The following is a 14,982-nucleotide window of genomic DNA, read 5'->3' as shown; positions in this document are numbered from 1 at the left end:
TGCAATGATGCAGGAAGTGTGCATTTCATTTCCATGCTCATTGTGTTTCCACAACAATGTTAGTGAGTAAATCTACTGAATTGGCCACCTTGTTCACTTTTAGCTGGACAATAAAGAATTGAGATGGTGCTTGAAGCTTTAAGCATTTTTTGGTTGTTTTGTTGACGTTTTTGTCAGTTTTTTGGTGGGTTTTATTTGTCAGACATTTTTTTCAATCTTTGTTTTCAGTTTTGATGTTTTTTCTAACTTCAGGGCATTTGTTTTCACTTGACCGACCTGACAAATGGAGAAAAAAAAGCTTAACACACAACCGGAGATGAAAAACCAACGAGAGTGGAGAAAAGTGGCTACCATGGATTATAAATGGGACCGGATGTCTGCAGATGCAGTGTGTCGACAACTGGACTGTGGTTCTGCAGTTCCAACAAGTATTTATTACAGTTCAATAGTTGCTGAACTTTCACAATATCTTGCGTGGTTGATCAACTCGTCCTGTATTCAGTCTACATTTGCACTGAAGGAATGTGAGACAACCGACAATACGTACAGCTCTGCTGTCCTGGAAATTACCTGCACAGGTAACAGCATTATTGACATCTATGATTAAGGCAGTTACATTGCTTTGGTTGCAACCTGGACCCAGATCAGGCTGTTCTCATTAACCATTCGTACATATAGCTATGCAAAAAGTAATGCACTATAATTTGTGTGGATTCCACACATTCACTGCTGCTGTATAAGAGTAAAGATCCGTGTAGGGGGGAGATCGGGGTGGATGTTCGGCTCCTAAAACACAAGCCCGGAAGCAGAGTTCATGTCCCATCTAGTGTTGAGATCATATATCGCAATCCACTCTCTCTCTCTCGTCGCGCAGTTCAAAGTACGTATTGTAGCCGTCACGCTTCAAAAAGCAAAAGTGTACAAAAGGCCGTCTATTAGCCGTGGTTGTTGAAGTGTGTGTAGGAAAGATACCCGACGGAAAGGAGAGAGAAAGAAGAAAAGACTGCAGTGGTCCAGAGGGTAATTAACTAGTCGGGATTTGGTGTGTCGCGTCCAAAGCAGCTCCACGGTTCACTCTATTTGCTGATGACGCCGACCTCTTGCTCTTTTCAACATCCGTTTACTTATTCTTGGCAAAGAAGACTCCTGTTCCTGAAATTTGGATTTTGAATAGGTGTGGTCTTCCATGTCTCCTTCTTCTAACTTGCCCGGGCCCGGAAGCAAAGTTGAAGTCGAAAACGTGAAAGGCTGAGCAGTACGTCCTCAATGTCGCTAACCGGCTAATTCAAGATGCCGCATGAATATGGAGCGTCTACCCCAGTTCATACAAACATAAATGTAAAATGTCAAGCACGTAGGAATAGTTGGAATTGATGGTGGTGGTAAATATTCATAATAAAGGAAAGGTTTTTGAAGGGCACAGGGCTGTAGTACTCGAGTCCGTTCTTAGACTCGAGACCGGACTCAAGAACGTTTTTGTATGGTCTCGGACTTGTCTCGGACTCGCTAGTATTTGGACTCTGACTTGTCTCGATCTCGGCCACTGGTCTTGCCAGATATGGCTTTTGGTCTGGATTGTCTTGATACTGTGATGCATAAGACCTTTTTTTCTTTCCTGGACTCGGTCTTGACTCGGACTCAAAACTTTTTGGACTCGGTCTTGACTTGGACTCAAACCTTTTTGGACTCGGTCTTGACTTGGACTCGACTAGTCCTGGTCTTGCACTTGTCTTGGACTCGACAAAGGTGGTCTTGACTACAGCCCTGGAAGGGCAACACAGACTTTATCTAATCCTAACTAGTCGTTTTAGAGTATAAACTGTCACTGCGGCATGACGGCCACCTTTTCTCGGTTAAACTCAATTGCAATGGCCGCCTCATGGTGCTCTGTACGTCTTTTCTCATCTAAATTTAACTCTAAAGACCACTAGACTTAATTGCCCAGTCGTAATGTGATGGGCCGTCGGCCACCTAATTTAGGATATCATACTAATTGTTGTGCTAAGGTTTTTATGCAATATCATATGAACCTGTTCATGAGCGTTGCCCAGATCAGGGACAGCAGGATGAGCAGTTAGGAAAATAGAGGAATATTTTAGAATTTAAAGCTATTCCTGTCTGGTTCCTGATGTATGAACATTTCACCTGGAGGATATTGATTCATTTTGATCAGAAACACGATGGTTGACGTGCCAGTGATTCAGTTCTTTGGGCTCTATTTTCACAGCTTAGCTTAATCTCCTATTTCATGAACAGATTTGCTGGCTCAGCCAATCATCTCCGCCTCTCCCGACGCGGTCTACAAGGCCCAGCAGCAGAGGCTCCAGGTGCTCATGGGCTCCGACTTCACCATCAGCTGCTCCATCAGACCACAGTACCCAGGAGGCTCCTTCCAGCTCATCGTCCCCACCCCCGACCCAGTACAGAACTACACCCTGCCAGCTGTCAATCACTCGGCCCACTTCCTGTTCTCTGCTGCAGACTCCACCCACAGGGGGGAGTACCGCTGTGTTTACCACCTCTATGTTTTCTCCCATAACTTCTCTTCTGAGAGCCGGCCGCTCCATCTCACTCTCGCAGGTAACTAGAAAATTCTGCAGAAATGTTAACAGCGTGCCTACAACTTGGTCACATCTTAATAACAATAAATCTAAAAATAATAAAAGTGTTAGGGTGTCTTAACCCTGATGTTGTCTTCCCGTCAGCCTGCAACTTTGTGTTTTTCTGGTTGAATGTTGTTCTTTTTCTACACTTTGACGTTTTTTAATAATGTTTTAGTCAATTTCTTAACTGTTTTGTTGCTTTTTCCAATGCTTTTGTTCTTTTTGTCACTTTTTCAGGGTTTAAAAAATATTTTTTTTGTTGATTTTTTTCTGCTTTTTGTAACATTTGTCACTTTTTTCAACATTCTTTTCTCATAGTTTTGATTTAGAAAGTTTTTGTAAACGGGTAATATTCCGTTTTTTAAAATTATGTTTAAGTAAAATTTTTAACAATTTCTGTCGCTTTTTCCAATTGTTTTGGTCACATTTTCAGCGTTTTAAAATAAGAATGTTTTTGTTGATTTTTTTCCTGCCTTTTTTGTAGTTTTTCTCTTTAACATTTGTTGCTTTTTTCAACGTTCTTTTGTCATCGTTCTGATATAGAAAGTTTTTGTAAACAGGACAACAGGAGGGTCAACCCTTCAGAGACCTTTTTACAACCTATTAAACCCTCGTGTTGTCTTCCCGTCAAAAGATCTACACCTTTGTTGACGCTTTTATGTCGATGTTTTTCACTTTTTCTTACGTTTTTGTCCCTTTAACACTTTTGACGCTTTTTCCCCCCCAATGTTTGTCACTTTTTGGGATGTTTTTAACACTACGTAACACTAACTTATTAAATAGTTTCACATTTATTTTTTGAATTTATTTTCAATAAACCTTATTCACAGGATATTATACCTAATGTTTGAGTTAGAAAAGCTGAAATTAGGAATTATATAGACTTAAATTAAAGGAATGGATGTTGATGGATAATCACAGACTGGAATATATCAACTTTTACTCAATACTATTTCAACAACACTTCCATTTGTTTTACAATGCTATAAAATAGAATAAGACCCAAAATTAATGAAAGTAGAGATTTGTACTTGGCAAAGAGCGTTGGAATCAATCATGTTATTTTGGGGAATTAAAAAGAAGATTGATATAGGAAAACGGGTCAACTTGACCCAAGGACACCATGAGGGTTTCCCAGAAAGCAACCAGACTCCATTCCAAGAATAGTACTTTTAGCGTGTATAGAGCCAACATATTTCCCCATGTAAATCGGTAAAGTATCACTAGAGTTGTGTAAACTGTTGATGTAACAACAGGTAACTTTATAGACACTTTATGTCAAAATCAAACAGGGAAATGTCACACTGACTTTCTTAACACGCTTTACAGTCAAAGTTTGTCTGATTCAGATCACATTTGTGCAGTTGTGTGTGACAAAATCGGCAGCTTTACCTTTGACTAAAATGATCAGACGTGATGAATTCACATGTGTTTCAGCTTCTCTAACCGAGTTGATCATCAGAATTGTCGTCCTCCTGCTGGGGATGCTGTCGCTGATCACTGCCCTCTGCGTCACCTCTAAGGTACTGCACATCTTTATTCTGAGGAAGATTGTGTTCAATTGAGAACTAATCATTATATATTTAGTTAAATGAGACCTATAACAACGCATGTTTGCTGTCATGTGATTTCAGGCCAGCAGAAAACAGAAGCGGAGACAAGTGAACAGTGAGATTTAGGATCGGGGTCTCGCAGGTTCCAGGTCAGAAGGCGGGGGGTGAAGAGACCGGCGCCCAGAGGGAAGGAGAAGCATCTGCAAGGTGCTCCTTAACCCCCCTGTTGTCCTTCTGTGAAATATGACCCGTTTATAAAGACTTTCTGTATCAAAACTATGACAAAAGAACGCTGAAAAAAGTGACAAATGTTGAAAAAAGAATTACAAAAGTGCAGAAAAATTAAACCAAAACAATCTTTTTTTAAAGGCTGAAAAAGTGACAAAAATATTGGAAAAAGAGACCAAAAAATTGTTACAAAATTGACTAAAACATAATAAAAAAATGTCCAAAAAGTGACCAACAAATTGGAATAAAATTGAAAAAAAAGTCAAAAAACATTAGAATAAACAAAAAATTGTTAAAAGACTAAAATATAATTAAACAAAGGGTGGTGTTTACTTATGGCCCCTGTATTTTCAGGAAGTACATTTATTCATTTACAATACATTATTCATTCACAAAGAAAATTGGTGTCCTTAAAGGTTGGATTTTCCTAATTTTTTTTAATTAAGGCATTAAGATCAATTTCCAAAAGATGTTTTTTTATTCCTCTTTTTAATCAACTTTAGCCTGGGTGTGTAAACTTGCTCAAGCCACAGTGTGTGTATATTATATTGTATATACAGTGTGTGTGTGTATATATATATATGTTATTTTTGACATTTCAGTGTGCCGATGTGCAGCAATCGGCACAATGACTGTTGTTGCCGATACTTATTATTATTCTTCCGCCACATTTTCGTCACACTACTAGTCCCGGAGCGTTGCCAACACGCGCTCACAAAATACATCGAAACGTGTATAATGATCGGGAATGGTGTGCTATGACTTTTCTAAGAGATTTGCCGGGCGGTTTTCACAAAATCGGCAAAAAACGGCAAACAATTTCTCATAGACTTGAATGGACAATATTTGGGAAATCGGTCAACATCGCTCAAAACACTCTTTGCGTTATTTTAAGTTTTGGATTCTCTTTTGTTTATAAACACATTTAATGAGCATGGTTGGAGGGAGCCTGAGATCTTAGAATTTAATTTAAATAATTGCTTTTCTGTAATGGACGTGATAAAATCACAAATTAAAGGATCTCTTATACATCGCCGCTGTCGGGCGTAAACCTTGGGGCGTTTCTCAATCTGTGTTCTTCTATGGACTTGTGTCCTTGTGTTCTTGTGAAACGTCATGTTTGGTGGCCAAAGTACTGACCCAATACACAAGTTAGCATTTCGCCAAGAACAGTTAAAATCCCCGGATGTGATCTCGACACGCCCATTTTACCGAGGATACATCGGATGGTAACTTGTGTGAACTTGGCCGGGCAGGTATCCCAGCATTCAATTCGGGTGTAAAGCGCTTATGGTTTCCGGTACACATATTTTCACAATTTACGTCTATTATTAAATCAATAAATTCATTTTTAAGATGTTTTAAGGCGAGAAATCAGCTGTGTAGATTTTGAATATAGGCAGTTGAACGAAAATTGATGGTGAATTAAAAAAGCCTTCGGAGTTTGAAAGCTCCGCAAACCCCGGCGGGCGAGCTTGCTACGCCAGCCGGGGATGACTCTCGCGAGCCGGTCAGTCAGTCAGCTCACAGACCCCTCTGGCCCCACGTCTAGACAGACCCCTCTGGCCCCACATTTAGACAGACCACTGCAGCAAAGCCAGGTATAAGATATTGTTAGATATTTTAAACAATTTTTTCCGCTGTCATATACATATATCTGTCCTCTTCATCCTGGCTCTCCTCCCTCTCGGGATCCTCTTCTGCTTCTCGGTAACGTATACAGATGGCAGTGACTAACTTTACCCAGTCCATCTATAATTTTAATACCTAGTTTAACGTTTCTTTTCTGCTTTCAATTAAAATTGAATCCCGAACAATGGTACAAGGATTTTTTCCCCGCCGTTGTGTCGGTTTTTATATAGTTATTGGCCCGTGATACTCAATAGCACTTTAAATGAAAACCTGGAAGACTGAACAACAGAACAACAAGGCGGTGTGAAGGGTGACCGTCCATGCTTTATTATGAATACACACATCAAAGCTAACTATAAAGTTGCAAGCGCCCTCTTTGCTGGGGGTGTTGCGCAATAACAGGAAGAACGCTTCGTCTCAAAACTGTCAACAGCGTTTTGTCTGCTTCTGAACTTGCGAGTTCTGTCTTCCAGGTACAGCTAGCAAGTACGGTCTCCCCAAGAACACAAGTCCGTTCTTTGCTTACTTGGTATTGAGAAACGCCCCTTGTTTGTCCAAAACTACTGCTTCTCAGGAAATGAACAAAAAAGCTAATTTAAAGATATTTTATTGAGCTCTCAACATGGCATCACGATTTCGCCTGAATATACACGCCAACTTTCTTAAGTGGTGTGTATATTTAGTGTTATATTTAGTGTTATATTTAGTTTTATCTGTACATATTTTGAGCCATCCGTGTGTACGTCTACGCGGTTTACAGCAGTCTGAAAGCTACGGTTTAGTTTAGGAAAAGAACGGGGTTGGCTTTAGTAAAAGAAAAAAATGACTGTTGAGTTTAGGAAACGTGACACGTTCTCAGGGTTAGGGTTACGCTTAGGGGGGTTAGGTTGGGATTAGGGGGGTAAGGGTTAGGGTTAGGGGGGTTAGGGTTAGGGTTGAAAACTTCAGTCAGGAAGAGGAACGGCAGGGAACGTAGACACAAGACTGAAAAAAGGATCTGACAAAAGAAGAGGGAAGCACAGACGTTAATTACACAAGGTGATAAGGTAACGAGGGAACGAGGTGTTAAGGTAACGAGGTGATAAGGTAACGAGGTAAGAAGGTAACGAGGTACCAAGAGGCAGGTGACAAGAAGGCAGGGAAGCAGGTGGAAAACATCAGGTAATCACAAGAGCGGGAAGACACAGGAATTAAAACTAAAGACAGGACGTGACAAAAACCCGACTTCAAAATAAAACAGGAAACAGAACATACAGACACTCAGGGGGACACGAGACAGGGAACAACATAAGACCAGGGAGGGAACACAGAGAAGGGAAAGATAACAGGATAAAGAATACCCAAAACCATAACACAGATGGCTTTATGAATATAATTGATACAAGGTTCCTGCCCGGCAGCGACGACATACAGAATACCAAATGTATAATATTAATAATATTTGATTACTAGTGTGTAGTTGATATATATATATATATATATATATATATATATATATATATATATATATATATATATATATATATATTCTCACTTCCATGTTTGGTTTTACCATTAATGCTGTTTTTTTAGTTTAATAAACTTTAATACAAAAGTCACTGAAAGGTTTTGAATGATTTTATGACTTGTAACTACTTACTTTTCCTATTTTTATTTACTTTATTCCCCTTTATTCTTTTACATGTACAATAAAACCTTTACTAAAGTATAATTAACAGGATGTCTATGTGTTTTCAGAGCGGTTTTCTTTGATTCTTGAGATTTAATGCACTCTGCAGACAGACGTTTTATCGGGTTAAAGCTATAAAGAGAAGGACCCCCCCCCCCCCCCCCCGCAACTTGCCAAAAGTCGGATTAGCTCTGTCTTTTGATACGTTTTGTTTAGAAAACCTTGAATCCATATGCGACACAATGTCATCAGACACAATTCATGTCATTAGAATCAATGAGTCCATGTCATTAGAATCAATGAGTCCATGTCATTAGAAACAATGAGTCCATGTCATTAGAAACAATGAGTCCATGTCATTAGAAACAATGAGTCCATGTCATTAGAAACAATGAGTCCATGTCATTAGAAACAATGAGTCCATGTCATTAGAATCAATGAGTCCATGTCATTAGAAACAATGAGTTCATGTCATTAGAAACAATGAGTCCACGTCATTAGAATAAATGACTCCACGTCATTAGAAACAATGAGTCCATGTCATTAGAAACAATGAGTCCATGTCATTAGAAACAATGAGTCCACGTCATTAGAAACAATGAGTCCACGTCATTAGAAACAATGAGTCCATGTCATTAGAAACAATGAGTCCACGTCATTAGAAACAATGAGTCCATGTCATTAGAAACAATGAGTCCATGTCATTAGAAACAATGAGTCCATGTCATTAGAATCAATGAGTCCATGTCATTAGAAACAATGAGTCCATGTCATTAGAAACAATGAGTCCATGTCATTAGAAACAATGAGTCCACGTCATTAGAAACAATGAGTCCACGTCATTAGAAACAATGAGTCCATGTCATTAGAAACAATGAGTCCATGTCATTAGAAACAATGAGTCCATGTCATTAGAATCAATGAGTCCATGTCATTAGAAACAATGAGTCCATGTCATTAGAATCAATGAGTCCATGTCATTAGAAACAATGAGTCCATGTCATTAGAAACAATGAGTCCATGTCATTAGACCCACCGTGGCCGTGCATCGGTGCAGGCCAGTGTTTTGTTGTGGGATGACGGTGACGAGCTCAGACCCGCGGTAGGCGTCACATGACCTCTGTATTGCGGTAACCGTCCCAGCCCTAGTTTATAGAATTCCACAACGTACATGAAAAACTGTTTGTTTCTAGATGTATTAGCCCTTTAAAAATGTATTTCGACAAGTAAAGTAAAGGTCTGGATGACCTGTTGATGACACATTACGAAATGTCACTTGAACTGGCAGCTTCCTGTTACGCGACTGGAGGAACCACAAAAAACCTGATTAGGAGATTAAAGACAAGATAGGAAACTGCACATCTGAGGAGAGCTGAAAGACACGTATAAGATCAAGAGACCTGAAGACGACAGAGAGGCAGGCGACACACCAACTGGACATGGGTCGTGTACTGGTGCTGTTCACGTTGCTCTGGAGCTCAGGTAGGACTTCAACCTGTTTAACTACAGTACAGCTGTCTGGATTGTTGTTGTTTCATGGACTTTTTCTATTTACTTTGATTAGTTAACTGTCAATTGTTTCTGGATGTTTGAGTTGAGGACAGCTCCGCTTGTTATCGTAAACGCAACAAAAGTTAAAGGCCAAAAAGTACTTTATTAAACAGTGATTGGATGTGAATGTGAGTCTTTGGCCGGGATGGGAACCCAACCCTCTGAGGACAGAGGTCCAAATGACCCGTAGGCTTTATGGCCAAATGATAATATAATAATACAATAATGATATAATACAATAATGATACAATAATGATAATATAATAATAATAATATAATGATAGATAATATACCTTTAACTATGTAAATATCCACACTCCTTATATTTCTATATCTGAGCAACTGTAACACAGAGTTTCCCTTCGGGGATCAATAAAGTATTTCTGATTCTGATTCTGATCTCTTTACACGTTGCTCTAGGAGAGATTTAGGCCTCACTCCACAGAAAGCTGGGTTTGTTCTGAATATGTTGCTATGACACACATGGATCAGGTTCAGGATCAGGGATCAGGTTAAATACAAATAAAAATAAAATGCCCTTAGACCTGGCGTTTCTCTTGCGGTCAGTTGCGTGGCGTGCATGTTAGAAATAGGGCCAACGCCTATTTTTCAAGCGTTTTCATGCCAATAAAATACAAAAAGATGTTTGTCATTTTGACATAAATACATTTAATAAATGACATTTTGATGTTTGAAAGTCTCCAGGTGTTGACATAAATGCAGATATAAATGTAATGTTTTAATCAATTTTCAAATATTGCACCTGTTAACATAGAACCAAATATTGTGTATTGCCTATTTTGCCGTCAATACTGCAGACATCTTTGCTGTAATCAGTATATATATTATATTAAATATGGTATTTCATTTCATCAATGGTAAACATACATGCGTACAGCCAGTTTGGTAAGGTTACCTGCAACAGTCAATAAAGAGTAGTTTTATTCTCCATGAAACAAGTTTGCTTTTTTTTTGGTAAGAATTATGCACACAAAAAAATAACACACACACACACACACACACAACACACACACACACACACCCACACCCCCACACACCACACCCAACACACACCACACACACACCACACACACACACACACACAACTATATTTTTTAAATAAATATATTATATTATAACACAACAAAAATGTGCAACTATTTTACAAAAAGAAACAGAAAACCAAGAAAAGGCCAAAAAATCGTGGAAGGATGCGTTATTATTATAGAACCCGTAACTTCTAGGAAAGGGAAAAGCACAGACAGAGTCCGTGTGGGAGCATAATGTTGGTGTGTGTGTGTGTGTGTGTGTGTGTGTGTGTGTGTGTGTGTGTGTGTGTGTAGGGCTGGGCGATTTGGAGAAAATCAAATATCACAATATTTTAGACAAAATACCTCAATATCGATACCATAACGATATTGTAGTGTTGACTATTGGTGGTTTTACGAAATATTCGAATATTAACTATATTTTCCAGTACTTTGAGAGACATGTCTTTATGTAATTATAACTATTTCTTGCAATAAATTTCCCTAAAATTATGAATGCTCATTTTTATCAAAATAAATGCAGTATACAAAGCAGGAGACAGGTTATGACTGAGGTAGTTTGGAGACACTAATAATGATGTTTCTACTGAACTTCTCTGCCCGACCCGTCCAAGCAGGAACATTTCATTTATTTTTTTTGTTTCTTTTAGGATTCCTCCCCCGGGGTTTTCCAGACAGAGGAAGAAGGTAAAACGGGAGAAATAGATGTAAATCAAGAATTACACCCGCAGTTTGAAGTGTGCCGATGTGTGTCCAAAAGCCCGCAATCGGCGCAATGACTATTATTGGCCCATACTTAATTATTCCGCCAATGTTTGTCTCGCAAATAGCCCCGGAGCGTCGCCAACACGCGACACAAAACTTTCAAAAAGGGTGTTTTTAATGTTTGGGGAATGGTGTGCTAGGGACTTTTTCTAAGAGTTTCCCACGTGGTTTTTACGAAAGGGAAAAAAACGGCAATAAATTTCTCTAGACGGAAGTAAAATTTTGGGGAAAAAGGGTTTTAAACATTGCTCCATATGCCAGCTCTTTGGGAGTGCTGTTCGCCATAAAACGTAGAAACTGTTTAAAAAGTTTAAACCCGAAAAAAAGATTTTGGGTTTATTGGGTGAATGGGAAATTCAGATATCAAAACGGTTTCTTCAAACCCATTTTAAAGTATCGCCCGGGTTTTCAGACCGTCTCAGTTTTTCCCAATGTGTGGTTGTGGTGAAGTTGAGAGCTAGGTGGGGGGAACAGAGGGGGGGGAAAATTTAAAAAATCTTTCTGATTTTTCTTTTAAAAATTCCCTTCCAACAAAAAACAATTTAAGGTCTGGCAATTTAACATAAAAACGTAGGTTTTTGTGTCCAGTTTCAGAAAAATGTGCTGTATGCGTAGGGAATTAATTTTTGCTCAGAAACCCTTTCAAATGAAAGATTTCCCCAATTTTTCCCCATTCACCCCAATTTTTGCCATTTATTGATAGTAGTACCCCTTTTAAATTATTTGAAAATTTTGTTGAGAGCTTCGTTAGATTGAATAGCGGCGACAGCGGGGTGCCAGGTGAGTCTTTAAATGATTAAAAATAAAAAGGGGAAAACATCACAGAGATGAAAGGCTTCCTATTGGTCCTTAGTAAACAGGCAACCATACTCTGTATGTCTGTCTGTCGACATCCCTCTCTCAGCCCACACACACAGACAGACACACACACACACACGTCCTAACGTCTTAAATAGTTTTTAAAAAGTTATATCTCTGAAGGGTTAGGACACTTATTATTTTTTATTAGGTTTTATTGCTATTTGCATGTGCCTCAAGTAGGAGGCACACTGATAAAATTTCTGCAGAATTTTCTAGTTTTACTAATTACTCTCTTTTTGCAAAGAAACTCTCGCACACTGTCTGACTTGATACATTTAAAAAGGTTTTAGATCTAGGTTTAGTACTGAATAGAGCCCGACTGATTTTTAAGGCCGATACTAATACAAATACTTGGTTATTTAAAAATCCGATATTCCAATATATATGATTAAAAAACAAAGAGAAACGCGTAACTAGACAAACAGATTTCAGTTATTTGTAGTTATTCATGAGTTCTCACTAAAATAATATGATAATAATAATATGTTTTATTGTCACAAGAAAAGAGGAACATCAAAAATATATTAAAGTTCTGAAATTCTGTGCAGTAAAATCAGTGTTGCCAACAGGGACGTTGTAGAGCGTCCTCTGGTGGACAGACTATGCAACGCCATCACTAACAGGGACGTTGTAGAGCGTCCTCTGGTGGACAGACTATGCAACGCCATCACTAACAGGGACGTTGTAGAGCGTCCTCTGGTGGACAGACTATGCAACGCCATCACTAACAGGGACGTTGTAGAGCGTCCTCTGGTGGACAGACTATGCAACGCCATCACTAACAGGGACGTTGTAGAGCGTCCTCTGGTGGACAGACTATGCAACGCCATCACTAACAGGGACATTGTAGAGCGTCCTCTGGTGGACAGACTATGCAACGCCAACACTCATGACATGGTTGACGTCCGTTTTTATTTTTTAAATATTTATATATATATTTATACTTTATCAGAAATTTTATTTGTCATTAAAAATGAAAGACAAATTACATTTTTATTGGCCATTAAAAATGCAAATATGGATGGATCGGGAAATGCCTATTATCGGCCAATAATATCAACGATATATCGGTGGGGCTCTGGTTCCGAAACGTCACCAGTTCTTAAAGTTATCTTTACAAGTTAGAGTGTGCAGGAGTTTCTTTTAAACCTTTGACCTACTCGTCTCTCTCCTACTCACCTGTCTCATGCAATAGATAGTATGAAATATTTCTCTGTACTAATTACTCCATCACCTGTGTTCAGATATTGATGATATGCGGTTGATGGGAGGATCCAGCCGCTGTTCTGGTGTGCTAGAGGTGAAGAGCCAGGGAGAGTGGACAGAAGTGGAGGACTGGGACTGGGACCTGAAGTTAGCAGACGTAGTTTGCAGACATCTGGACTGTGGCTCTGTGGTTCGAGCTTCATCAAAAAGACGTTCAGACCCTTTTAGCAGAATCACACCTTCCTGTCCCGAGTCTGGACCTAGACTGAAGAAATGTTTAACAAAGAGGACTATAATTTTTCCAACCAGTTTGGAGATCATCTGCTCAGGTAACAACCATCAGTAACACAACAACACAAATTCCAAAGCAAGCTCAAAGGTAGGCTTGTTGTTGAGGCTCAGGGCTTCAAACCTTCCAAGATGTTCCTCTTACATCAGCTCCCAGAAGGGGACGGTCTCTTATCTGGCCTGTAACAACGACTTATGTAATAACTTATTAACTAAAATTTCAAATTGTAATGTATTTATAATTCATTTTGTAATAACAATTGCATAGTGTAATAATTTTTCCCATTTATTAATAAAATACCGCTACAGAGCTCTGTGATGCCAGGTGGAAGTTGTAGGTAGATGATGGAGAGCTCCGTCAACAATACAGTAGTTTGTAGTTCAGTTTACCTGATGAAGGGGACTTGAAGGGGACCTCTGTCTGATTCTCTCTCTCTGTTCTCCAGACTCTGTCAGGCTGGTGAATGGGACTAGTCTGTGTTCAGGCAGACTGGAGGTAAAGTCTACCCAGTCTACCCAGTCCTGGTCCTCAGTGTGTGAAGAAGGCTTTGACCTGCAGGATGCAGAGGTGGTCTGCAGGGACCTTGGCTGTGGGGCTCCTTCAGTCCTCCAGGGGGCGCTCTATGGAGACATGGAGGCTCCAGTGTGGACCAAAGAGTTCCAGTGTAGAGGCCATGAGTCTGCTCTGCTGGACTGTGACAGCTCAGATAGAAACACCTGCTCTTCTGCCAAAGCTGCTGGACTCACCTGCTCAGGTAGAGGAGAGGAGCTGTAGCTTTGAATTGAGTTTCTATTTTAATAAATGTGACATGATCTATTTTTACTAATTACTCTTGTCTGCTCAGAGCCCGATAATTTCCAGTTGGTGACAGGATCCAGTCGCTGTGCCGGTGAACTGGAGATGAAGAAAGATGGAGAGTGGAATAAAGTGGTTGATAAAGATTCTGCCTGGAACCTAAAGGCAGCAGATGTAGTGTGTAGACATCTTGACTGTGGCTCCGTGGTTTCAACAGAGAGGAAAGTGATGGAGTGGTCCACAAGAGGTTGGAGGATTAGCTCAACCTGTTTTCAGTACACATCTTCAGTTAGGGAATGTGTATTAACAAAGTCATATGTTTCCAGTTCCATTCTGGAGATCAACTGCTCAGGTAACACCACACCAACAATACTTCAGCTATAACTGTAATCTCAGTCTTTTTGCTTACATTTACATTTCACAGATGCTTTTGTTCAAAGCGTCCAAACGAGGTACCATCCACGCTAAAGAAGATCCAGGAGAAGTCATCAAGAATAAGAGCTTAGTTTTACACTCCATCTGACAGTGCGACATGGTTGCAGGTGCACGCAGAAATGCATAGGTTTATGGGAAATGAAAAGGCAGCATTGAGTAAGTTATCTTATTCAGCCAGCAATGGAGACCTACAGCTGTATGTACCTGACTCAGAATTAAGCTAAATCAGATTTGGCTGTTCAATATGAATACAAAAGCGCTGTGTTTGATGATCCACCCAGCCACCCTGACCTTTTTGCAACTTTTACGTTGCTAAGCGCCTCATATCCTTCTGCTCTCTTTGCCT

General features: G+C 39.6%; 2 protein-coding genes across 3 annotated transcripts in view; both read left to right on the top strand.

The window, feature by feature from the left end:
* Nucleotides 1-8,960: 8,960 nt before the first annotated feature.
* Nucleotides 8,961-14,982, top strand: part of LOC116704613 (scavenger receptor cysteine-rich type 1 protein M130) — a 50,798-nt gene continuing 44,776 nt past the window's right edge. For both annotated transcript variants that reach the window (XM_032540222.1, XM_032540223.1), the window contains exon 1: nucleotides 8,961-9,167. In XM_032540222.1, the coding sequence (XP_032396113.1) occupies nucleotides 9,125-9,167 (43 nt within the window). In that variant the 5' untranslated portion in view covers nucleotides 8,961-9,124. The remainder of the gene's footprint in view (nucleotides 9,168-14,982) is intronic.
* On the top strand, nucleotides 13,060-14,223 carry LOC116704625 (scavenger receptor cysteine-rich type 1 protein M130-like). Its single transcript, XM_032540246.1, has 2 exons — nucleotides 13,060-13,446; nucleotides 13,852-14,223. The coding sequence occupies exons 1-2, from the start codon at nucleotides 13,167-13,169 to the stop codon at nucleotides 14,178-14,180; spliced, it is 609 nt and encodes a 202-aa protein (XP_032396137.1). The 5' UTR covers nucleotides 13,060-13,166; the 3' UTR covers nucleotides 14,181-14,223.

This window comes from Etheostoma spectabile, chromosome 16 (genome assembly GCF_008692095.1).
Source record: "Etheostoma spectabile isolate EspeVRDwgs_2016 chromosome 16, UIUC_Espe_1.0, whole genome shotgun sequence".
Classification (NCBI taxonomy): Eukaryota; Metazoa; Chordata; class Actinopteri; order Perciformes; family Percidae; genus Etheostoma; species Etheostoma spectabile.
The sequence above is the reverse complement of the archived record's forward strand: the minus strand, read 5'-3'. Positions and strand labels throughout refer to the sequence as shown.

Coding starts and splice junctions, on each gene's coding strand:
- LOC116704625 (XM_032540246.1), top strand. CDS start 13,167: ATGCGGTTGATGGGAGGATCCAGCCGCTGTTCTGGTGTGCTAGAGGTG. Junction 13,447..13,851: donor TTTGGAGATCATCTGCTCAG/GTAACAACCATC, acceptor TCTGTTCTCCAG/ACTCTGTCAGGCTGGTGAAT.